At 35.7% G+C, this 27,840-nt stretch overlaps 1 protein-coding gene across 4 annotated transcripts in view; it reads left to right on the top strand.

Annotated features, from left to right (window-relative positions):
* LOC145687909 (ubiquitin carboxyl-terminal hydrolase MINDY-1-like) overlaps positions 1–27,096 on the top strand; it is a 67,105-nt gene extending 40,009 nt beyond the window's left edge. Inside the window, exons 7-9 of one of the 4 annotated variants that reach the window (XM_081761463.1) lie at positions 8,595–8,702; positions 12,620–12,713; positions 18,006–27,096. In XM_081761463.1, the coding sequence (XP_081617589.1) occupies positions 8,595–8,702; positions 12,620–12,713; positions 18,006–18,020 (217 nt within the window). In that variant the 3' untranslated portion in view covers positions 18,021–27,096. Of the gene's footprint in view, positions 1–8,594; positions 8,703–12,619; positions 12,714–18,002 lie in introns of all 4 variants that reach the window. The other 3 variants (XM_081761462.1, XM_081761465.1, XM_081761464.1) reach the window with 3 other exon arrangements.
* Positions 27,097–27,840: the final 744 nt, after the last annotated feature.

The raw sequence follows: 27,840 nt of genomic DNA, 5'->3' as shown, positions 1-27,840 counted from the left end.
TCGGAATTTCCTGCCAATGATCAGGGAAATAGATTTTTCCAAATCAATAAGAACCAGGGTTGGCAAAAACCATGTTTTTTTTTTTTCGATAAAAAAAAACTTTGGGAGGGGGTTAAACCAGGTTTCTTGGTTTAAATAATTTGCTCTATGTATTTATATTACAAATGGACAGAAATAAGTTTGTTTCACCTTGGTGTTATGCAACAACGCGGTTATGCTGGAAGGAGTCACATAACCTTAAAGCGAAATCAAAACTGCTTTTCGGCTTACATCCGAGAGAAATTGTCCCCCATTTGGAGTCGACGCCGGGACTAATTGGCCACAAATACGATGAGTCTAGCGACTCACTCACGAAGCACTCCTGATAAAAATACGTTGTACTGGTCTTTACATACTTGTAATATAATCGTCAAGAGTCATTTCAGAAGGACAAAAAGACAAACAGTTGCACAAGTGAAACCATTATATATTAATCAGGAAACTCCCGCCTTAGCCATTGGGAAAATTCCGTTATTGCTTGGTATTTAAAATTTTAAGGTAAACGTATACTATTAAGTATGTTAAAACTGAGGGATTAAATTACAAATTTAGTATGTAGATATCATTCAATAAAATTAAAGCTGAAAGTCCAATCCAAGCTAATGTTGGAAGCTTCGTAGGCAGTCGATAAACTTTGCCAATTTACATCAATATATTTAAGCAACCTTGGTTTCTTTATAAACAACAGGCATTCAGCCAAGCAGAAATATGCAATTTGGTGTCGTTTTGTGTGTTTAGGCTTAACATTCTTATGTAATACAAAGATTATCAAGAAGTCTTTCGCGTGAAGTGACACCCGAACCGCTACTTGTTTTACACTTAAAAGAAAGGTTGTGGTTCGACCGAGAATTGAAAATGAGACACCTTGATTAAAGGCTGAAAAGGAGATAAAACTAATGCAGATGGTTTGATATGTGGAAACGTCACCATGAAGTTTACACGATTTAAAGCATTTTTCGATTGTTTTTTGTTTTGTTTAAACTTTTTAAACCAGCCAACCCTGGTAGAAACCCTGATCGTGTTGTACTCTTCACATTTTTCGCGCTCCTATCTTCTTGGGAATTGAAACTATAACGCTTTTCTCAAACTATGTTGATACTTTTCTCGTCACATATATTTCATTCAGACAATTTAAACGGTCGTTTGCATTAATTCTTAGTCCTTTTATTGTTGTAGCTGGTATATAATATCTTGCTGAATCTTTCCTTTGCTTAATAGTTTGTAGTCCAGTGTACAGAAATTTTTCTAAAAAGCGAAAACTGAATACGTTGAACGTAGCGATAAGGCCATATGCGGTTTCAGGAATATTTTACTTTTTTCTAATTGTAATAGGTGCAACCTAAAAGTATAAAACGATACAAGGTTGGCTGGTTTAAACCAGCTGGTTTAAAAAAAAAAACTGGTTTAAACCAAAAAACGAAACATGTTCGTAAAAGTGTAAGTATTTATAAAATCTTGATGAACACACACTTGTGAGTTATCACGATTCATTCCCATATATTATTCGTATTATATTCAGATTTAATTCCCCATTCATTGCTCAAAGAGATTATACTACAAAAGCATTTTTTATATATATAATATGTTTATGAATGTCTTTTTTTGTGATTTTTTTATATTTTATTACTATTGTTATGAATTGCAATCAAAGAAACTCTAAATATTGTTTCATTTTAATAATGTTAACTATTGATAAAATATATCGAAATGCCGCGCTTTTTTGTTGGGGGGGTTGTTATACAAATTCCACGAGAGGCATTTATTAAAATCAGAAGTATCTTTGATATCTATTTATATATAAATGGGTCAGAGCCAAAGTGGACTCAAACAATTCCTATCTTTATTCACTTTTCTTACTGATATGCAAATTAAGTCGTGGTATTTCTTTAACTTGTATTAATAAAAGTCGTAGTGAACTAACTTGGACTGAAATAATTCTTCTGTACTCTGCACTATTTTGAAATTGTCCATATAATTCTGTATAATGGTTTCACTTGTGCAACTGTTTATCTTTTTGTCCTGAAATGACTCTTGAAACTTATATTAACAAGTATGTAAAGATCGGTAAAACGTATTTTTTTAATCAGGAATCCTTCGTGAGAGAGTCGGCAGACGTATCGCATTTGTGGCCAATTAGTAACGGTTTCGAGTTCAAATGAAGGACAATTTCTCTCGGATGTAAGCCGAGAAGCGGTTTGGATTCCGCTTTAAGCTTATGTGACCCCTTCCAGCATAACCCGATTGTTGCATAATAACACCAAGGTGAAACAAAGTTATTTCTGTCCATATGTGATACAAATACATAGAGCAAATTATTTAACCCCCCCCCCCAAAAAAAAGCTGGTTTAAACCAAAAAACAGTTTTTTTTTGTTTTTTCAATAAAAAACATGGTTTTAGCCAACCCTGCTAGTTAAAGAGCGATGTTATGGAAACATTATTTTTTCTAAATTTATCGCAATCCTGCAGAAGTTTTGTGTACAGTTCTTGGCTTTGTAAGGCTCCCTTGAAGATTTTCCAAAGCTATTTTGCGGGAAATTTTTCTTTGTGTGCAAATGATATATATGAATATGCATATGCTATTTTTTAATTAACAATGTGCCACAATATTCCTGATGTAGCTGTATACAAAGTGATCTTTGCAATGTGGCTAACATTAATCGTAGCTAGAAGTCAATACTCCGTATACAGTTTCCTGTTGAAGGATCTTATTAATGAATGTGTTCGTTTGAATTTGGTATTACATGACTGAGAAATGCCATTTTCTCTCTAAGTTAAAAAAAAAAGTCTCGATTTGCTTTTCCTGAAGCTTACAAAAATTGATAAGAGAGCTCCTTTGTGGCTAAGCGGTTAGCATACGCGCCTTTGGCGCGGGAGACGCAGGTTCGATTCCCGGCGGGATCTCATGTGGTTCGGATTCCCCGTTAATCAGCAGGTCCACGTCTCATATAGCCTCGCTGCTGAACGGGACGTTAAACTCAAATTCAACTCAACTCAAAAATTAGTAAGGGCATATCAACGTTTGCTCACAGTTATCAATATAACGCAGGATGTCCCACAAAGGGGTTTACACTGTTTGAACTTTAATAACTTCGAATCACAATTATGATTATTTTTTTAAGTCACAGAGATGTTCAAAACGTTACTGATGATGTTCTAATGTGGAGTATGTTCAAAATGTCCTCCATTGGCAGTAATACATCATCGGGAACGCTGTATCAATCGCCTCTCTCATGGCATACAGCGTACGTGGTTTTCTGGTGTAGACGGTGTTCTTCAGAGTTCCCCACAGAGAGAAGTTTAACGGCGTTAGATCCGGAGATCTGGATGAATACTTGATAATTCCTCGTCGGCCTGTCTACCTCTTGACAAATGTTTCATCCAGGAATTGTCGCACGTCTCAATGGTATTTTGGCAGTGTGTCGTGTTGTTGAAAAAAAAAATCAATCTTCATTTGTGTACAGTTGATGAAAAACTGGCAATTGTTTTTCCTGTAACATGTTAAGGTACTCCACACCTATCACTGTTCTTTGAAAAAAAGAATGGCCTGATAAGTCCTCTGACAGACATATACGTACACCACACTGCTAACCCAGGAAGATTAACAGCTCCTTCCATAACATGGAGATTATCTCTTGCCCAGTACATACAGTTCTGGCGATAGATGGTTTTATTCAGTTTAAAAGTTGTCTCATCATACCAAACAATGAAATCAATCAATTGTTCACTGTCGCAAGTCCGTTCACAAAATTGATGGCACCTGTCAGGATCGTCCTCATTGATTGCGTGAAGCAACCTGGGAATGCCTAGGGTTTCCACTTTGCTTGCTTTAAAATATGCGGTGAACGCTTGATTTCCTTATACATGATTCACGCGAAGCTTGCCATATGGACGTTTTGAGGGGATCTTGTGAAAGTTTGTAACACTACTTCTACTCCTCTTTCGTCCACTGTTGATTACTGCCACACCGTCCCTTGTTCAGATCTCACACAATTCCTTCCCTCTCAAACTTGTAGCTTAATTTCGTAATTGTTACACATGACAGTGGCGTAGTATCAAATTCTGCCCGCCATCGTCTCTGCATTTCTTTCATGTTCTCAACAATTCGGGTTCGTTGCTCAAAGGTTCCCGACCACCTTGTCAATTACTTGTTCTTACTGACAACTGAACTGAAAGTAAAAGAAAAGCGAAACAAATAAATGGAAAAGAAAAACAAATGAGTGGCTACACACACTAGTCATAAGAGCTCCAAATAATAATAGTTTAATAAGGTTGTCTTGGATACCTTGTCTGTTATTAACATTCAAACCTCTTTGTGGGATACTCTTTATAACTTATCTTCGCTAATAAAACTTCAACGGACCAAAATAATATATATATTTTAAGAGTATATATATATATATATATACTGTATATATATATATATATATATATATATATATATATATATATATATACTGTATATATACACTCTGTGTGTGTGTTACAGTTTCGGCTATGTAACACAAATATATACTCTTAAAATATATATACTGCTTTGGTCAGTTGGAGTTTTATTAGTAACCTTGAATTTTCCAAAGCTATAATGAATAGTGTACAACTAGCTTTATTTTTTTATTTATTTTTTTTTACAAATATATATATTCTTTTAAATGAAGGTAATATTATAGTGTAAATATTCGGCGTATTGGACAGAATTGGCACTTTGTCGGTGTACGTATTTTAATTGACAAAAATATATTCGTGTGTTGTCGGCAATTACTGTACAACTGCCTGAGATGCTGAAGCTATGTCTATGAGAGCAAGATCGTGGTTTACATAACCGTAATCACTTTCCTGTTTCCTGGGTTTCTATCTTTATTCTCTAGTGTATAAATACTGTACAGTCTTCCACTTAAGTGAACTGTCCGACAGTTTGTCCCAGGTATTTACAAAACTCATTCAGCGCTATTGATGTGTGTTCCACAGGTTATAAGCTTACTTTGGATATTCAGTGTTAATGTTAGAATTTTTATGTTTAGAAAATACAGACACAATTGGAAATATATTTATATATCCATATTAATTCTTTCGAGAAATTTGAATGTAGAGTTTCCATTTCTTTATTTTTTTCTAGAAACTATTTATACTCACAAGAACGCACCACTCAGACTTCATCACAGATTTAAGCCTTTCAAGTGAATGAAAGTACGTTTCTTATGTTTTAAAATGGTATATGGTTTTGGTGCCAATTACCTCCGTTTTGAGCACATTAAAGCATATTTATTTTAGAATTGGCTATATGGTTACCATACACGCCTTCGGCGCGATCGATTCTGGGTGGGAGCTCATGTTGTTCGGACCTCACGTTAAGCTATAGGTCTATGTCACATATAACCTTGGTGCTGAACAGACCGTTAATCTCCAAACCATCAATAACATTAAAATATTTCAATTGCAACTAGAAAGTTGCGTAGACACATCCAGAGCTCTGAAGCAGTGGTTCCGCGTTAAGGACTAGTATTGTCAACTTGGAGAATCCGAGTTCGAATTTTGGTATAGTACTACACACACACACACACTAGCACATATTACCCGCTTCGCTAGGTTGAAATAAATAATTTAAATGCACATTGATATCGCAACATGGGGGAGCGGGTGATATATAATTATAGTTCCCCCTCCCGCATGTTGCGGGCCATGGCATCGGAAGTGTCACCGTTCATCTCAGCGACCCCCAAAAATGTGGATTCAGCACTAATAACGGTCATTTTTCTATGATTTTTAAATCTCTCTTTCTCCCCTCCCCAAAATTGCGGGTTTGAATTTGAATTTAAACGGAGTCGAAAGCATCACTGTTCATCTAAAGGACCCAGAAAACTATAAATTCGACACTGATAGTAGCCATTTTCGATCATTTTTATATCTCTTTCTCCCCTCCCCCAAGTGGCGGAGCTGATTTTGTATTTAAACTGGATCGGAAATGTCACTGTTCATCTGAATGATCCCGAAAACTATGGATTAGACACTAATATTGGTCATTTTCGATTATTATTATATAGGTCCCCCTTCCCCAACACCGTGCTGCGGCACACGGCATCAGAATCATCACTGTTAATCTCAGCTACTCCTAAAACTAGGGATTCGACACTAGTCATTTTCGATCATTTTTAAATGTTCATCCCCCTCCCCTATGTTGTACCCTCCACCTCCCCAACTATCAGACCCGAAATTGGATTGAAACAGCATCAGAAGTGTCACTGTTTCTCTCATTGACCCCGAAAACTATGGATTCAACACTAATATTGGTAATTTTTCGTCATTTTTAAAATTTCTCTTCCCCTTCCCCTCCCCTACGTTGCATCGTCAAAGTGAATAGCCTGAAGTAACCCCTGCCCCTAAACTCATGTATGTTGAAAATTTGATTGAGATCGGTGTGGTGGTTCAAGAGTGATGAAGTCACAAAGACAGTCATTTTTATTTTGATTTTTTTTTCATATATATCTCACCCTTCCCCTCTCCTCTACGTTGACTTGTCAAAATGAAACGATAAAAAACACCCAAGGCCCGACCCACATCTATGTTAAAAATTTGACTGAGATCGGTTGGGTGGTTCAAGAGTTATTAGGTTTTATATATCTGTCCCCTCTCCTCCCCCACCCCTAAGGTCTACAAACAAAGTGATATAGTAAATACCACCCCAGGTCCGAACTTCATCCATATTGATTTTTTTTAAAGATCGGTCGGGTGGTTTAAGCGTGATGAAGCCACAAAGATAGTTACTTTTATTTTTACTTTTTTGCCATATATCTCCCCCCTCCTCCTAGCCTTCATTGCACTGTAAAAGTGAAATGAAGAAAACATCCCAGGCCCGAACCTTATCTATGTTGAAAGTTTGATCGAGATCTGTCGGGTGGTTCAAAAGGTAAGTTCTATTCATTTTCTTATATTCCCCCCTCCTCCCCTCTACCTCCCCTACGATCTACTGTCAAAATGAAATGACAGAAAACTTCTTAGGTTTGAACTTCATATATGTTGAAAACTTGATTGAGATGTATCGGGTAGTTCAAAAGTTATTAATTCACGAACATAGTCACTTTTATTTTTGTATTTATTGATTTTTGTATATCTCCCCCTGCACACCCTCTCCTACGTTGCTCCGTCAAAGTGAAATGATAAAAACCATGCCAGTCCCGAACCTCATCTACATTGAAAATTTGATCAAGATCGGTCGGGTAGTTCAAGAGTTATTAAGTTTTATTTATTTTTATCTATTTCCCCCTTCTCATAAGCTCTACCGTCAAAGTAAATAGCTAGAAACACTCCCAGGCCAGAACCGCATCTACGTTAAAAATTTGACCGAGATCTGTCAGGCGGTTCAATAGATTAAGAGTCACAAACAGAGTCACTTTCAATTTTATAATGTATATATAGTGTGTCTCAAAAGGGTAACTACATATGTTATTATCAGAATTACAACAAAATGTTATAGGGGAAACCGTCTCCAAATATGATGTTTTCAATCGAAAGTGAATATTTTTTTTTTTTTTTTTTTAATCGGACGAGCCGTTTGGGCTGTACACACTTTATGCGCCCAATGTTAAATGAAAATGCAACGTTGCCATTTACTTGGACCCACAACACTAGTGAATGAAGGTAGTGTCTTTTACGCTAACATGTCGATGGTCAGGCTCCAGTTCAAACATTCCCACATTCACCGTACTGTTATAAAATGTATTCACCTTCCGGTAAATGGCAACGATGCATTTTCATTTAACATTGGGTGCATAAAAAGTGTACAGCCCAAACAGCTCGTCCTATTTAAAAAAATTCCTTTACTTTAGATTGAAAACATCTTATTTGGAGACTGTTTCTCCTCTTACATTTTGTTGTAACTCTGATAATAACAGTGTTACTCTGTCAGGGAACTTTTAAGACACCCTGTATATATATATATAGTCAGTTCTTAGCATTATTTTATTATATTACTCATATTTGTTATCATAAATAGTGCATTTGTTACCTATTAGTCTTTAAGATAGTATGGGATTTATTTTATTTTTTTTTTTTTTTTCGAAATATAAAGTGTGTGTGTGTGTCAATGCTGTAAAGTTAGTGTTAATTGCATAAAAATTACATAGCAGTACAGAATTGTAAAACAACGTAAACATGTATATTTTATGAAATACTTGCAATATCATTAATGAACAGTAGCATAAAAATAGTGAAAGAAAGGTATTACCAATAGTTAAACCTGATTTTCTTGTTAATAGCTTGCAAGGTTTCTCCTTGCCACCAACTTAATATGGCATTGCTTGAAGATCCTTTGTTAGTATGATATCTTGAAGTATTTAAAGTAATGGAAAGAAAGGTAGGTCTTTCCTTCAAAACCCATATGTCATTTTGAACTATGGAAACAGCACTTTCAGTTCACGAAAGTGCAACTAAATTGGTATGTGGTGCGTTCTTGTCAGTGAATCTGTATCATACTGTTGACTGATCATCACATTGCACTCTTCTCAAGAGGCCAAGTATTGTAAATAAAGGCATTTCGTGATGACCAATTTTCTCTTGTTAGTTACCTCGTGGCTCTCTCATTACAAGAGGAACAAAAGCTACTCCAAAACAAGACCGCCTCGTGGGAAGATTGTAGAGAGAGTCTCAGTTCCGAGGAAGCAGTTGCTGAGTAAGTTGATGCATGTTCAGATGTTTTGTCCCCCATTTATATTGATTAAGCCGCATTATTCCTAACGCTTCGTGTGTTGTGTTGAATGCTGATAGCATTTGTCTAAACCAAATGCGATTTTGCATGTATGAACAGGCTTTTCTGATAACAAGTCTGTGGTAGCTTTTGCATTAAAATGCATGCGCACGTGGTCGAATGTGATAACAGCGTGTGTGCTTGTCTGTGTGAGTATTAACAGTATACAACAAGCACAGCTTGTAATCAAAAATTTATTTTCTTAGTGTATTTGTGAAGTATAGACATCTTGTTCTGATTTTATTGATGAAATATTTATACAAGATAAATTCCGCAATGTGTTCAGCCATATGTTCTTCGCATTGCATTAAGAGAAAATGGATGCAGTCTGGCTCTTTTATGGAGTGGTTACATGTAGAGTTAATGGCTCCAACGTAGCGCATGTGATATTGTGATGCAATTTTTCCATTTAATCAGTTCGTCCATCTTAAGTTTGTCATGCAACTGTCAGATATTAAACAATTAATTTCGTTTTCAGCAAAGGCAAAAGTTAGATTTTATTTTGCGCAAGAGACACTTAATAATGGAATTTTTGCTTTAGCGAACCACCGAGCCATCCAGCTCTTTTAGCATCTTAGTAATAGAGCACTTACTTGCGGCGCAATTAGTCCCAGGTTATATCCCAGAGTTAATAATGGGCAATAGGGTCGCAGTAAGGTAATCTGTAAGGTTTCGCATTTTCTTTATTCCCCTGTAATTCGCTTGAAATTATATTCCGTCCCCGTAACGTAAAATGCATTACTGCAGGACATTAAAATGAAGTTTAGTTTTTCTAAAAAATTAAAATTATGTCGGCAGTGAGAGGATGATTCAAATTTAAAAAAAAAAAAAAAAAAAGTGGTTATTTACTAGTATATTCTCCTGTGGGAAAACTAAATATTCTCCAAACGTATCGGAACAACAAGCTACTTCCGTCTTCTGTGCTAAGGCAGCAAGGATGAAAATGGATGAGAGAAATATGGTATGAAAAAAGGAATGCATACCATCAAATGAATATATCGTGAGAGATGGATAGAAAAACAACGAGCAGAGCACAGTGGACGAAAGAAAGAACGATCTGAGTTGAAGAAATTCATCTTTTCTACTTTGAACAGTCTCTAGTTAATCGTAGGCTATGAGAGTTCGTGATGAATGATGCGTATCCGTTCTAACCCCGTTCCTTTTCTGGTATTATCTCGTTTGTAACTAATTGTTGCTTGATCATTTATTTGCATTGTCAATCTGTCTTTTATAGCATGCTGGGCGGCATAGATTGACCTACAACTCATATGATACTTGGAAGAAAATTAACAGAATACACTTATAATTTTACTCCGGAATTGCATTCTTGTGAGCTTCCGATTATACTTTATTCAATGAACTTAGTGTATTATCTTCGAGGAAAACATAACTAAAATTAATCACACCTATCATATTTTATATCTAACTAGAGTAATCGATCTAAGAACTGTAAAGTTACGTTCTTACACATCGTACAATGCGTAGATGCACAATTAAGCGGGATCTCATAAATTGCATAGAGATTTTATACAAGAATGATATGAAAAAATAAGTGTCTATAAGCGGAATACCTTGTATAATGATCTAATTTTTCTTCTGTAGAGCTTGACAGAAAATTCGTTCTAGTAGCGCTTATGTTGTGATGTCCTATGTTGTAAGAGCGGTATTGAATGTAAATCCATTACCTATGTCAGTTCGAACTAATATTTTGTGAGACTAATGTGCGTTGGGTCCTCTCATCCGTTTAATTTGATTTAAAGTTTCAGTAGCATACAGCATGTTACCATAACTCAGAATATTAAAAATGTGAGAAAAAACTATAATTGTGTCCTTTTTTAATTGCTAATAGCGATTTAGGTTGCATATTTAGCTTTGAGGGCTTGTTTTATGTTTTCTCATGACCTAACCGTAGTTGTTGGTTGTATACGGTAGATACATACTTAATAATTAGTTGTTACTGCGTTGGAGAAATTTAACGTTATAGTGCAATGCATGCTATATTTGTATAATTCTTTTCCCTTTCATTCTTTTCATCAACTAACACAAATTACGTAATTAAAAATTAAAGGGAGATCTAAAAATAAATTAGGAATCCTCACTGGTAGCATTCGAACAATCATTTTATTTTTCAGTACTAAGGAGTTTTACGCAGTAACATTCGTCTATCCGAATCTTCTGTCCAAAAGATGCTAGCTCATTTATCTAGGGTAGCGGTTCCCAATCTGGAGGCGCCCTTTTGGAGGGGCGTGAAGAGCGAGCAAGGAGTCGCAAGCCTGACAGAACTTTAAAATTATAAATAAAGCACCACTTGTAATTACTGTTGGAATTTAACGTTAGCAAACTACATTTTGCCTGTCTTATTCCTATACAATACGGAAGTCTAGATGGAAATGAAAATAAATTGGCGAGAATATGGTTATATTATTGAAGACCCAACAAATCAGTGCAATATCTGAAATCGCAAAAGAGGTCAGACAAGAAGCATCAACGAGCAGTGAGAACAGGGGCGTGAAGTATACAGGGTTTACGAAGGGGGCACCAGGTAAACAGGTTGGGGACCGGTGATCCAAGATAACTAATCCAGCAAAATAGGATTAAAGTGCTTAAGTTGCTTATAGTTCCAAAAGGTTATGAACAGTCTGAAAATTAAAGAGTTAGAGGTTACAATTGACGACCAATTACAATAACAGTGGGTAGAATGAGTAAAATAGATGCAAAGGATATGCATATTTTGATTAGTGTGAATAAGCTCGACCTTACCCTATATCGTATTATCGTATAAGGTAAGATATAAGAGTATAGAGATATAAGAGTATAGACGGACATTATTTCGGTACAAGTGATGGATTGTATTATTTGAATGTATTATAAATGATATAAGTGTAAATTGGTTAGTGGAAGCAAAAAGGAAATCTGACCTACGCGATTTATTGAATGTGTACAATTTCCGAGCGCTAGTGGATGTACTGACACTTCTTAATAAAAGTGTTCTAGATCAGTTATAAAAACTAGATCATTAATAGATCCAGATCATTAATAAAAACTAATTTGTCTATAACCCCGAAGTATTTGATCCCGGGTTCTCTGATCATGACGCGATTACATTACTTTAAGCAATACCAGTGCTCCTATGTCTAAAGTATATATAGTTACAAAGAGAATTCTCTCCAGTCAAAATATTATCTTAATTTCTTACTGTCTCATGAGTCTTGGAACGGTGTGGAACGGTATATAACACGTCTAACACAGAATGTAAGTTTAACTATTTCTTTGACACTTTCTTACATTGTTTCAATATGGCTTTTCCAAAAGTTACTCATAAGATCCGAATGTCGTGAAAGGAAGTTAATTGTGTAGTTATCGGTTTGGGGTAGTTCTGAACGACGTCCCTGCCTTCTCGAAACGCTTTCATCTAACGCGCTAATGTCCGATACGGCAACGCTTCGTCACCACGTGCTACTTCGATTTTGATCCACGTACGTTATTCCACTTACCTAAAAACACCTCGTTAGGGCTGTTGAACTTAGGCTAAGTTGTTTTAAACCTCCGCCTCTACTTCGTAGTATTTAACTGAATTAGCCAACGGTTTGAACTTAACGCACTTGCTTTTCTAATCCTTCACTGTCGCCTACCGATGATAATTATAATCGGTATTATAATTATCTGTTTTTGATTGACTTACACCTCTATTTCTGAAAGATTTAAAATGATTTTTTTTTTCGCGCGTGTGTGTGACAGATCCACATACTGATATAGATGTTTACGTTATACAATGTCAATTTCCAAACATGATGGAAGAGTTAATGCAATCTTTTTGTTTCCTTTCCTCTTTCTCTGCGCAGTTTGCGATTGGCGCTACGCCTACAGGAAGAGGAGGAGGCTAGTCGACGGTCCAGCAGGTCAACTCCTTCAGATGAAAGCAAAAAGAAGAGCTTTGTAAGTAATTTAGTATTCAGATTATTATTATTATTTTTTTTTTTTTTTCGGTTCTTCTCGGTCTTACTGTGTAAAGTATATCAATCTTCTAATTTTATTGAATCTCGGGTGATGGTAAAACATTGTTGTTCCTCTCTTGTAACTTGTACAGGGTGCGGCACGTAAAACCGGCCCGTAAAGTGAACACATAAAATGAAATGTAATGTATTGAATATGATTAACTACAACACATAAATGAAATGTGATGTATTGAATATGACTACTCACCTTCACAGCAGATGCTGAAAGTGTCCTCCGCCCACTTCAACACACATGTGAGCACGATTGAGGAGATTCATTATACCCTTGTCAGTTCTTGTGTTGTAATGCTATTGGTGACATCCTGGATCCTGGTCTTGAGTTCTTCAATTGTGTGTGGATTTGTTTCGTATACTCTTCCCTTTAACAGTCCCCATAAGTAAAAGTCACACGTGGACAAGTCTGGTGACCGAGGAGGCCACAAGCCTTTGCTGATTGTCCTCTCTGGTGTAAACATCTCATGCACAAGGGACAATGATGCAGCTGATGTGTGGCATGTTGCACCGTCCTGCTGAAAGTAACATAACTGACGCTCCTCTTCGGTCAAGTGTGTATAAAACTCCTCCAGGATTCCCATATACACGTCACTTTTCACTGTCGTCTCAAAGAATATGGGCCCAATAACGAGTGTGGCGGAAATGGCACTCCAAACACCAATCTTCTCATCATGCAAAGAGTACCTGATGGATTGAGTGTGGATTTTCTGTCGACCAATACCGGTTGTTTTGGGAATTTACGTACCCAGACAGGTGGAACCACGCCTCGTCACTCATGATGAGCATTAGTGGATCCAAGAAACCACTGGCAACATTGCTCAACAGCCATGAACAGAAATGCACCCTCTTCTGCAGGTCAGGCTCCTTCAGTTCTTGCACAACACTTATCCGGTACGGTTTTAACTTCAGTCCCCTTAAAACACGTAACTTCTCTCACTCGCATGAACCTGTTGACTCAATCTCCTGGTTGACTTTCGAGGACTTCTTGTCATTATCTCCTCCACCTGCATCTTTAATTCAGGTGTGCAGACAGATGGTCGTTTGTTCCTGGGAGCATTTTGAACCGATCCTGTACACCGCCATTTTTCAATCAATTCCTGAATGGTGCTTTTTGCTGGCACAGAACGTCCTGGAAATTTCTCCCGAAACAAATTCTTTGTTTTCACAAAAGATCCGGTGAGAATGAACCCTTCAAATATGGCAACACGCTCGGGTATCGAATACGGCATTATCACACACTGACACTCACCCGGCTTAACACAACGAGGCCTTTTTCTCAACTGGTTTCGACAAGTTTCACTGGCTGCGGCTGCACGTGACTGCTGCAGGTCACGTAAGTCGACCCGACCTCGACACGCCATCTCTTGGTAGGAAGGTAGATTATTTAAGTGTTGCCAAAAACACAATATACCAGAATATTACGACGGGCCGGTTTTACGTGCCGCACCCTGTATTATTCTATCTTACGTAACGTGGAATGGATCCAGGAGTCCACAAAACCCACACACGTAAAATATATACTGTATTACCAGCAGTAAGGACACTAATATGATAGAGCATTCTGCAATATGTGAATAAAGTAATAGAACAGATGTATAAGCTCAAAGAAAACCCGTAGTATTATTCTTAAATATATAGTGAGTATCGGGGCGAGTGAAAGAACTGATTTTAAATATAAATCCCAAAAATTTATCAATTATACAAAATATTACAACAAGTGACACAATATACCTTAAATAATAATTATAATGTAGTAAACGGCTGAAATAATAAATATGTGACATTAAGTAAATAACTGAACTCGCAGTAATAATTTTCCTGTACAAAACAGTAGAATTTAACTACTACAAATATCTGAAAATAACCAAATAGGACACTAAACTCTCAAACTTGGATAACATTATTTAACTAAAAAAAATTACATTAGAATAAAATATATGTACATATGACACTTACCAAACTATGCTGCTTAAACTTCTTAATGCGACTTCATTTCTTAAATATTGGTGTTTCTTATTAACCACAGTAAAATATTAACATTTTACGTAGAAATATATGCAAATAACTTACGGAAGAAATAAGTTTTGTATGAATTTACAAGTATGAGCTCTTTTAAAACTCTCTTAAAATAACATGTCCACATATCTCTCGCGACTACTTAAATTACCGCCGGAATAGAGGATAGAATACGAGTATAACTACTATACTATAAATTTTCGCCACCGTAGAAGTATGAATTGCCATTGTTAATTAAAAACTATACTATCATAGTGTCTAAAATAAGTTCATTCCCATTTATAAAACAAATTGATGGTTTGGTTTCTGTTTTGCATCCTTGTGCAATGCTGAGGTCATGATGAACAGAATCTACTATTAACGTGAGTTTCACAGACCACAAAGCAGACTTGAATTCGGCGCAGTTGGTGACTGCACAGACCATCACGCAACTTGACGTTTGGAATGTGGCAACCCCGTTGCAAATTCTTCGGAACTGGAGGAGAGAAGGTACAGACACGATCAAAAAAAAAAAAAAAAAAAAAAAAAAAAAAAAAAAAAAAAAAATTGTTCGTCCTCGGAGAGTGCATCTAGAATTGCAGTCTTTTGGATCTATGTTCGTGTTAGTTCTGCCATCCCCACATAAAAGAAGGTTGAGTAACTATTAGTAATAACATCCCTGTTAATGGGTTAATTTTAGTGGATGATGCTTTTGTAACATAAGATCAGTCCACTAGTGCCAAAAACTGTTTGACACAGTGTGACTCCACTGCAATGTATTTGTGTGCACAACAGCATTCTACACCACGATCGGACATAGCCTATTGTTTGTACGCTCCCGGTCTACGAACGAAAACACTATCTCAAAGCGAGAAGAAAGTTAAATTTATCGCAAAGAATAAAGGTTGCATCGTATGAAAAATATCTTTGAACATAATTATCACTTGGGTCAAACTTGTTTTTTTTTCTTTTCTTTTTTTTTAATTTCATTTTTATTCAAATAAATATCGTCTGTGGTTTTCAATATTTATCATAAAACTGTTTTTCTCGTGTGGTAAACAGGTATTTTAGCTAGTAGTCTATAAATAGTCTTATTCTAATTCTAATGGCTTACGGTCTTTTGTGTAAAGTTATTTACAAGTATGCCACACCTATAATTATACCAAGTCAGTTGTGTGGATTTCTATGAAGACAAATGAAATGAAATTTCTAGTTTTACGTCTCATAGTTATGCCGTTTAGATTAAAGAAGGCGGGTGAGTAATGAATTTTAGTGACACTGACAGAATTTGATGGAATGAGAGTGCGGGAGGGTACGAGACACGGGTATGGAGGACAAAGAAACTAACGTTTAGCTTTTTATGTGAGACTAGCCTTTGACCAGCTGAGGACTTCGCCCCCAGACCCCCTCGCATCTAGTATCAGTCTTTGCTTCTTAATATTCTGCTTAATTACTCGCAATTCTAGATGTCCCATATAAACTAGGAATGCAATGTATATACCCGATTGCAATGAAATGAGCTGAGCGAGCTTAAACTACGTAATCAGGAAGCGTTTCTCGGTGATTATTCCTCGATGGTACATCGGATTTTTGATTTCGACCTATGTTGTCACTCAGCACGACATACTCTATCAGCGTGCTAAGTTTGGTTGAGATCGGCCAAACGGTCTAGGAGGAAGCGTTTTTCGGTGATTGTTCCTCGATGATACATCGGATTTTTGATTTCGACCCATGTTGTTACTCAGCACGACATACTCTATCAGCGTGCTAAGTTTGGTTGAAATCGGCCAAACGGTCTAGGAGGAGTTCGCGGACAACCAAACGGCTAACCCGAGTATAAGAGCTTCGCTTCGCTCAGCTCAATAACACGGGAAATATTTCTGAGTTCCCCATAAAACCACTCTAAAGTTGGAACTTTTATTTTTTTTATTTTTAGTGATTTACTTAAATAATCCTATAGAAAACGTACAAGCATACCGAAATTCAAGTTTTTATTCCAATTACCTAAAGTCCATTTAAATAACATGGGAATTTCTTCATCCTCCCTTTAGTGAAAGTTAAAAATATTCACTTTTGACAATTTTCCTGTGGTTTAGTCCCAGGAAGCTACATATATATAGTCGATACCAATAAGCGGTGTTTAATCATAGAGAAACTTAACTATCAACTGACAGTCGTTAGTGTACGAGTAAATACCTGAAATTTTATAAGCCAGCTTTACATGTTCCAAGAATACTAATTTTTGAATCATCATAAGTTAGCTGTTGTGTTCAGCTGAATGGTAGTGTTGGATACATAATCAGGAGGTCATAGGTTCAAGTCCAGGTCGGGAAACACGGCATTTTTTCTGATTTAAATGCTTTGCAGGAGAGACGTTTCCATGTCCCGATTATCTCGCAATGTTGGAAGAAGTAGATTAAATTCTTTCTGTATTACATAGAAAATCATTGTTGCCGATGTTCATTAAAGTAATGCATAGTCACCATAATGTCTTGGTGCAGAGAGAGAGAGAGAAAAAAGATTTTTCGTTCAGTGAATATCATATTGGCAGTAATTCTGAGAGTCTCGAACAGGAAAAATATTTTCTTCTGTAAGACCAGAAACATCGAGTCGGCGTTTGCTTACGACATCACAAAGTAGCCTTTTTTAAATGCAAGTATATCCTAACTATATATAAAAACTACGTAAACTGACATAAACTAATGGGTACTTCCAGTTGACGTGGAAAGTTGAAATTTGCATGATCATAGCTTTTCGGGTCTAAGCCACAGGGAAATTAATAAAAGTGAATATTTTTAGTTTTTAAGGGGGTCTAAAGGGGGAGATGAAGAAATCCCCATGTTGTTTAAATAGGCGTTTTCATAGGATACAAAATCTTACCTTTCAGGTAGTAGAAATAGGAAAAAGAAACTTAAAATTCGGTAGAATTGTGGGCTTAAGAGGTGCGAAGTAGTAGGCGAAACAAGCGCGGGGGTCTGGGGGTGGAACCCACAGCTAGACAGAGACTAGTCTTCAGTATAAAATTGAGTTAAGTACTTCTTCCGCTTGTAGGCTTTAGGAAGAAATCGATGTCAGTCGACTGTTGACTCGATGTGTATTACTTTGAGACTATATAGCCTTCCGTCATTTCAGGAGCTGTTTTCAGCTTTTTCATTTGATTATTCATTGCAGCTGTAAACTAATATAGTAGACGATGTATTTAATTCTTGTTTCTTTCCAGCAGTGTACTATCGTATGACACAGTTCCACGAATAGACAGGAAAGAATGTCTGTGATCATGTATCCTTGCAGTATCAGTATAATAGAAAAACGTTATTTTATTAAAAATTTTTACAACAAAATCTTGGACTTCTGTATTATGTGAAGGACTGTCTTATGATGAAACCCCAAGAAAAATCGAAAGAAAAAAAAAACATTTTATAACAGGTTATTTTTTAGTTGTGCGAGTGATACAAATATTGAAGTGATTTAGATGACCGCTGAAGACGAGAGCATTTATTTCCTGTAGAGTTATTGGTGAGAGAGGGGGGGAAAAGAAAAGTATTTATAGTTGCACAAAATCAATTTTAACACGGATAATCACATCTTTTTATATTTTTTGTCGTAACAGTATTTTTTAACATTTGAGGAATATCAAGTGATTTATACTTAAACTATGTTTCCCTCAGTAGAGGTTTTTATTAGTATTGTTGAAATGCCAAAGCATAGTGGTAATTACGGTAATTACACCATATCAGGCGAAAGTGCGAAAACTGCCTTTCGTATGTGTGAGATTGTCTTTCAACTCCTAAGGTATAGAGTTGGTTAGTGCAATACCTGAAAGTTGTAAGGAACTGAAAAGTCTTTAAAATAGATAATTTACAGGCTCATGAATTAAATTAAAACTCGACAGTTCTAGGATGTTACTTTCTCTGAAGAGAGAAGAAAAAAAAGTAAATGTAAAGTTTGTTATTTTTCTATATTGTAAATAAGTTACGTTGTAAAATGTAGAGACGATCCTTATTATTACATGTATGCAGGTTTTCATTAAGTACATGGTTTGACGATATTACATATAGATATGTTTCCTTTTACAAATGACGTCTGTAAGTGGTTAATATTGAATACGTTATACAAGTTAAATTACATCAAAAATAAGAATAAAAGTTTTTAGCAACTTTGTATTTAAAGAAAGAAAGAAAAATTGATGAATATAGTAAGTAAGAGAACCGAAATAATAGTTAAAAGTGAAGTAGTTCATGTGAAAGAGAAATTCTGGTTAACATAAATTCGTTGTAGTGTAGACTCGGAAATGTTTGTGTGTGTGTAACTAATGCTGTATTAATAACTGGACTCCTTTTCATATGTGAATATTTCTCAGCGTCTTGTGTGTAAAAGATAGTTTAAAAAAATGAACGTTATTATTCATTTGTTAATGTTAGCGGTGTCTTTCGTCCGTTAACGCTTGACTTTTTTAAAAGGTGATAGTACACTTGAGCGTTGTAGTAAGAAACCGTTGTTTTCAACAAGTGTAAAGTGTAATTCTCAAATGCTGCAGCATATCTTATTTCGTAGTAATTTCCACATACATTTTCTTCCTATTAACGTAAATATATATTCAAGCTTTACGTAGGAGTATGTACAGTAAACATTTTACTAACTTTGTGTTATTGCTTTTCTATGCCAGAGTTTCCTGAAAATTCTTCTTCTTCGTATTGTTATTATTATAAGAATAACATTACCTTACATTATTTATATTTATAAGGCCAACTACATTTATTTTATTGTTTGTTTATTAAAATAATTTATTTGTTTATGTCCTGTGTAAATAGCTACTCCCTAATTAAGGAAACGCTATGCGATTCAGTACAATTAAGTTTGACATTAGAGGAAGTAAATGGACAAATGGTTTGAAGAAGAAAGTTGAGTGTATTTCCATAAAGTATTCTCCTTTCGGTATCAAAGAATATCTAGCATTGGTAAGGGAGAACTCCTAATCTGTGATAATTTGAGTACATCATATTTATAAATCTGCTAAGCAGCAGGCTAAAATGTGAGTTAATTTGAGTGCATAGTAAGCTGCCTCACGCTTTATGAGTGTTTAATCATAATGGGTACGGTATAACGATATTTAAAACTTACCTTAAAAATTCTTCTATGGTTCAAAAGCGAAATCGTGTTGTTTTTTTCTTTTTTTACTTCTTTTTTTTTTTAACTTTTTTTGGGATCTGTCTAAACATTGATTCTGAAGACAGTGGGCCTTATGCAGAGTCGTTCTAACGTGTGATTAATGCCATACTAAAGACATCGACTAACACACGTTTCCTGGAGTAGTCAGGCCTTTAGTAGGACGATAATCGTACGTCGACTCTGCATAAGGCGAAGTATGTTTGGGAGACTTTTGTTTAGCATTTTTACCTGATACTTCTTATGTATGACCAAAGGAAAAGTATGGATCGGAATTCTTGAACATTCATAGGAGTATATATATTTTGCCGAAACCAGTTGACATTGGAGGGTTGTTTTGTGTTGAAACCTACCAACTATATATAATCTTATAAAACGTTATGATGTTATTATTTTGTAGACAACATGTACAAATCTAAAATGAAACTGTTAAAGGTTGCTTGTTTTGTTCTGTTCTTTAGAATCTGTGTTTCATCCGCTGCGAACATCTGGGTAAATGCATTATCAAATAACAAGCACGTGTAAAATTATTTACATCATATATTTTAAAATACCTCAGATCCACACTAAAAACTACGAAAAAACTAAGTTCAATTGTTCGAACTACTACTAAAATGTGCTTATAGTTGAAAGTCTAATGTGATTTCACTGTTTACCAAATATCTTGTCTTTGCCTATTTTCTGAATTCTTGCTAACAGATCACCAATTGTTTCGTTATACCCACTGATGTTTCTAGAGATTCCCAATATAACGTCAGTTGTGGGTTCATAACTTACAATGTGCCCAATACTTTCTAATGTACAATTCCGTAATTTCAGTTAATTCCCATTTTTCAGTTAATCTGATAGCGTGAGCAGATTTCATTTCCAACACTGCAAATGTAAAATAAAATCATCAAGGGCTCTGTGAGGAATTTATTCTAGTGGTTTGACACATCTTCCATCTTTTTTGAACTCCGGGGGATGCCAAACAACGTGTGTAATGAAATGAAATTAATTTTATTTATTTAGTCCTTTAGACTAAAGGAGATAGATGATTACTGAAGGTGAATGATTGTAAAATTATAACTTTTGTGCTCTCCGAACGGGAATCAAACTCGGGACCATGTGCAGCAAGGGCACACGCGCTAGCCACTAGACTAACAAAAAGAGTTCAAATGTGTTACGTAAGATATGACCCTGCTATTTTAAACTCCACTTGCCCAGTAGTCCCAATGACTGAACTGTAGGAGGGCAAAAAGTGATTCCGAAGGAGTACATAACACTCAACCTTAAAATAAAATGGTTTCATTTTAATATTCTTGTTATTTCAGTGTTTCCCTTATATATCAATGGATTCATCATGGTGGTTCTGTCAATTAACGTTATGTATCTATTTCTGCTCTTATATAATTTAAAACATATGTTAACATCAAAATTTCTTTGTATATATATATATAAATTTAATTAGGCTTCAAATTCTTTATATGATGATTCGTAAAGCATCACTTTAACATGCTCGGTTGTTACACTTGATTCCAGGCAGAAGTACACACCTCCCTTTACATGTTTTGCGAATAACTTCGAAATCAGTGGGCAAATTTGAGCACAGACGTATCAGTGCTCTCAGAGAATATTTAATATCCAAAGATTTGTGAACTCGTATCTTTGCTGTATTCCCCAAATGGCAGCACATTGTCAGTTGCATATGATGTGTTTTCATTTAAAAACGAAAGTTTCTCTATGTTCTTTTCTGTTACCTAACAGCCGAAGAAGTTGAAAGTAACATTTTAAGAGAGATGGGCAGTGTTCGAAGTGGAACAAGAAAACGTTTGATTCTATGACATATATTGAATTTTTTTGATCAGGAGCCACAAAATTTTTGAACGGCTCCTAAATCAAGTTTTCATATTTTTTTGCGGAATAAGCACATCATACTGAGTAAATTGTTAGTTTTGTTTTGGCTACACTATATGTAGTTCTCGAGATATAAGGCCTACAAGAAAATTTTTGCCTAAAATATATTGGATCTTTTGATCCAAAAAGAAACAGAGATGGTATGATTTATTACGATTTTGACTCGACATACCGGCTATCTAAATGTTGAAATACAGTGAGGGTATGTTGCCTAAAAGATTGCATTTCTATTTACATAATGAGTGAAAATCATTCAAGAGCTTCTCTGCAGTTATGGAGGGGGGTGAGCGGACGTGGAGAGTCTTTGATTCCCAACAACAACCAACAACCCAGAAAAAAAAAAAAACTTACGTTGTATTAGAGACAATTATGTACGAAAATGCTCAAAAACCGAGTTTTATCTTAACAATTTCCTGCAGGAAACTCCCGGATCCCCAACTCGACTCGAATATTCCAAACCCCCGGAAGATCCGCACTCACAGCAGACAACCTCTAAACCCGTGCATGCTCAAAACACATTTATATGCATTAAGACAAGAAAAGACAGGAAGAAAGAAACAATTCAATATGGGAGATCAAAATACAAATAGAGAATTTCTTGGAAGACACCTAGTTTTAAAAACAAAAGAATGGAAAAAGATAAAAATGTTGATGCTGTCAGCTTAGAATTTCTACATAAGAAATAAAATCTTTTTTACGTGCAAAGCTATTCGTCTATTACTGCGTATAAAAATGGATTTATTAACGGTATTTAGCATCTACTCTCCAGTGACTGTATGTCTTCATTACTAAAAACCAGAGGCGGTATGCCTTCATCACTGAAAAACCAGAGGCAGTATGGCATACCACCGCATACCGTCTCACTTCGACCGCTGGAGACGAGTACGAAAACATTTCGATTTAATTACAGTTCTACGTATGGAGGACATACAATCTCTTTAAGTTACAGAAAACCTCTTACTATCGTCGTCTATTTCGAAGTTACTAATAGGAACAAGTAGAACGGAGGTATCTCTTCTGCTAATTGTACAATAGAGGATAAGTGTGGAAAGTAGTTTTTAGGTTCTGTTGATTTCTCTTTCACAAGAACAAAATATAGGGATGGCATGCTATAGCGAAATCCTTCTGCCTTAAAATTGATATATGTGATACATGACCTAAGTTTGGAATTGTTTGTAAGCAACTGCACGAGAAAAAGTCGGATAAAAAAATATCATAAATTGCATTGCCGACTAGTAGTATTTGTTATTGTTAAAGTAGCTGTTCCAATTGCGAGTGTTCTGTTTTATGTACTCAAGTTGTTTTTTTTTCTTTTTTTTTCTAAAAAATGAAGTGATAGCATATGTTAGTATAATTATAATACTATGTTTTCGTGATACAGGGAAACCAACAGTTACTAACCCTGAATCAGTGTCAATTTTTGTTCAGAACATTCTAAATACTGCGTGTACTAATGTGTGAAGTAAGTTTAATTTTCGTGCCATAGACAGACATTGAGAGTCTAGTGAAAGTATGTGCAAGAGTTGAATGGTAAAGAAATGCATTTTCCTGTTGACGAAATGGTTTTAGATACTTTGAAACGAAGAGGGTTAACTATTGATATTCAAGTGATTGTAGGAATTTAAAAAATATATATTCGCCTTCTTCAAGAAATAAGTGAGAAATGTTAATACGAAAACCTAATTTTTTTTTTAGTTATTTTCAATTGTTGTATCTTGGATTTCCTATTGTATGTATCATCTTGTTGAATATTTACTGTAAGCGCCATATCTTTTGTCTTTTTTGTTTTGTTTGTTATCATTCTCACAAATTTGTTTCAAAACATCTGTCTACACTCTGTTCTTACGAGAAAAATGCTTCTATCAGATTGGGCAAATTTTGTTAAAGTTCAGTCAAAAGTATTACAAATCTAATGAGATTTATCTGTTACTTAATCCATTGAGACAGGTATTTGCTAGTTCTACTGCTATAAAGTTGGTATTTTGGACAACACGTTCGTTTGACAGTAGGGAATTTCCAGAAGCAAGGTTCAAGACGTTCAGTGTAATAAGCACTTGTTATACCATGCGGGTTAAATGTACACGCCCTTTCCTCCACAAAACAAATTACCAGTAGATGAAAAAAATGGGTTCGCACAAAGTGACAGATACTTATAGCTTATTTGTCCAAGAAAGAAAAACAAGAGAAAAAGCTAAAATGGCATCAAAATAACTTAATTGATAATACTGTATTGTATTTATCTTTAAAAGTAAGTATTAAGCTAATTGATTTTTTTAGACAGTTTGTGCTGCACCGTCACAACTCAAAGTGTATACCCATTACATTTATGTTGCTTCGTCAATAACTTTGTTCACGAGTAGAGATTGTTTGTACAAAAACACTATGACACACTATATATACACATACACTGCTCCACATGACTTGAACAACTCGCAAGAAATAGCACTAAAAGAAAAGAAAATATCATTTCACCAAATATGTTGCATATAGGGAAGATACAGATGAACAATACCAGTGTAAATATGGTGTACAAAGTTCATAACAACGGTACAACATGAAAAGCAGGAATGTAAGTGGGTACAGGCTGTCAATACGGAACGTGACCGTCTCGAACAGGCACACAGGCACGACATCTGGCCTCCATGCTGCAGATAAGATGCTCTATCAAGTCTAGAGGAAGATGGAGCCATTCCTCCAAGAGGGCTGTCCGCAGTTCAGCAATTGCTCGTGGTGGTAGATTGCGCTGCGCTATTCGTCGTCCAAGAGCATCCCAACATGCAGGCTATTCAATATAGGTAACGTCTTCTGTCTCTAGATATTCGGACGCAAAATGTGCACATTGTGGGCAACATTGTCCATCCACAAAGAGGAAATTTGTACCAAATTCACCACGGAAATCGCGAACAATGTATAGAGAATTTCATTCCGACAATATTGTGCCGTCAAATTCCAAAATTCACAATATGGAGGTCCGTTTTTCCATCCAACATGGTCCCACACCACATCATGATGGAACCACTTCCAAAGGCTTTTTAGCAATGAAGTTAGTGATGTGTTTCTGGCTTTTTCCACACGAATATCCGACCGGAATCAGACGATAGGCTGTATCGAGCCTCAGAACATTATTTGTCCTTACTGGTTACCTCCCCATTCAGCTTGTTTGTATCGCGAATGTTTGTGTACCCATTTCAATGACACACAACACAGGCTTCCTGGCAAACAGTCCTGCTTTATTGAGTCGCGTACGAATAGTTTCACAACTAAGTAGTAGTCCTGTAGCATGAAACAGATCATGTACTAGTTGATAGAATGATGCTTGACGGTTACGTCTGGCAGTGAGAAATCAATTATCAACCGCGGATATAGTCCTCGGAGGGCTTCTTCCATGCACGTATTGACAGTAAGACCATTTTGAAAGCAATACCACAACTATGACATTTCCACTTAAGACCAACTCATTTCCAGTCTAATTGAGCTTGGTAAACGACATTCAGATGTTTACAATTCATTTCAAGTTGTCTACACTTAATATTAGGACGTACGAACCACCACTTTAGTGCTTGGAAACTGGGTTAATACTAGGCAGTGGTATACGCTGGGAAGCAAGAGCTGTTTCCCTTGGTTACTAAGGTTCTGCTCACGCTATATAGAGGGCGCTACACCTTCTTGATACCAAGTTCTCTCGATTTGCGCAAGTTTTGTGGAGCAGTGTCTAAAAGCTTTATTAATAGGAAACAGCTAGTCCGCCTCATTTAAAGTTGATAGAAAGAAATGTTATTAAAATAGCAAATAGTACGATAAGAAAATTCTAAACATTCTATGGAATGATGATTTTCCAATTCCAGCAACACATCGCAGGTAATTATTCAGAATATTCAACACATTTCCTATGTTTTTAGCAAATCACGACCTCATACTACCCGTATACTTTGTTCCATAGAAAACAGAACTGCTTATCTCAAACCTTGAAGTATTTCATTAATTAATGGTGATTTTTACAATTACTATATAATCGTGGTTATGTTTAACGAGAGGAAGAAAGAAAACGCAGAATGTAGAGCAGTAGCTTAGTCGTCGTACGAAAGATAAAAGCTTAGAACGAGAGTGCGTTTCTTTAATAAAATTTTGTGAATTAAATTTGTTCCATCATACTTAATGTTATTTGTATCATACAGTACTTTTTTTAATTTAAGGGTGTGTACAGTTTTACCCAACTCAGCAACTCTTACGGAGCCAATCTCGGGCAAATGGGACGGTTCAAGTTCCGCTTTAAGCAGTAGATCTTGTCTCATACAGCCTAAATGCTGAAGAATGACGTGGCACTACAGTCAACCAGAAATCAAGACACGTTTTGTGTGATATATTTAGTAACACTGAGTAAGTTGAAATGCATCTAACTTGAACAAATCTCGTAAAATTCCAATGAACTATTTGTTCAAGACAATATTGTTTATTTAAAAGTTTACCTTTTAAAAAAAATTGAGAAAAGAAATTCATGTTTCAGAAGTAAAATGATTTTAATACGCTATAATCCTAATCTTATAGAAGCATCTTTCTCATCAGTTACAATTTTAATAGAGCGAAGGTGAATTGTTATATGCAGTCAAGTTATAAAACGCACCATTCACTGCCAGACCTATGGGTTGCACTTAGACATAGGAAGTATTAAGGAATCCTATTCGTAGTGCAATGCACATTTCATCAGATGAAGATTATATATATATATATTATATTGTATAAAAATAGGTTATTATATGACAAATCACACAGATTAGTGATCATATTAGAGTTTGTACACGCACGTTGAATGAAACCAATTCTCTAATTTTGTGAAAACAGTTGTAAATATAGAATTGTATATAATTACATAGATTATTATAAGTTAAAGAAAATATATATGTTCGAAGAAAATTACATTGTTAAATGCGTGATTTTTCGAAATTAGTGTAATCACAAAAGAAGTTTTTTGTTTGTTTTGTTTTTCACGTAATTACAAATCAGCTTTTTCTTTGATCAAGACTACCTCCATTTGAAACTTGGATCTTCCATCTCGTTCGTTTCATTGTGGCAGAGAAAAACATGCCCTTACCTTTACAACTACTTGTATGGAATTTGAAATTGGAAGAATATTTTTGATGTTTGAAATATTGCTGATGATGAAGAGTTCGTGTACAGTTGTAATCAGTAACGGTGACAAAAATAAAAATTACTTTGTTAAATTCAATTTCGTTATTAAACTATGCATCAAAATACTGAATGTTTCTTTTCGCCTTTCTCTCCCATCATTTCAAAGCAAAGAAGTTCTTAGAAAGTTTAACAGTAAACGCTGCTATATGGTTTGAAGTATAAATTTGACGACTACGTCACCAGAACCTTAACGATTATAATACCTTACCTACTGGCAAAAATGGATCACGGGCGTCTGGCGGCGGGAAAGCATGTGGCCCCTTAAACATTTCATGGAGAGACGAAGTAGATCAGGCCTGTAAGTACCTACACCTGTCCTCATTAAATCTTGCGCGTAGGGCCGCGGTGGCTCAGTGGTGGAGCGTTCACCTCTGGTGCATGGGGTTCTTGGTTCGATCCCAGTTCGCGCCAAGTGAACATTGTGATGGACAAACACCGGATGCGTGGATTTCCTCGGGGTTCTCCCATTTCCTTCTACTTTAATTCATTTCTCATCTTCACCGTCTCTTAGCCCAGCCGGCATAATTGTGGTACTTAAAACTTAAGATTTCATTTCATTTTTTTATCTTGCGCGTATACGGTAATTCACACGACTTTTCACATTTATTACATTTTCCTTCCCCTTTTGGCTAAAATTGATTACTAAGTGGAAATAATAGAAAGCATTCCTTGTATGAAAATATTAAAAAAAATAATTATAACCAAAAAACGAAATTGAGCTCGATTGACTCTATCTTGGCAATCATACTTTCGAAGGATTGTTGTAGTAGTAAAGGGAATTTCTCAAATTTCCAGCCAAGTAGCTGGAC

Source organism: Thermobia domestica, chromosome 6 (assembly GCF_964235325.1).
Source record: "Thermobia domestica chromosome 6, izTheDome1.hap1.1, whole genome shotgun sequence".
In the NCBI taxonomy this organism is placed as follows: Eukaryota; Metazoa; Arthropoda; class Insecta; order Zygentoma; family Lepismatidae; genus Thermobia; species Thermobia domestica.
The sequence above is the reverse complement of the archived record's forward strand: the minus strand, read 5'-3'. Positions and strand labels throughout refer to the sequence as shown.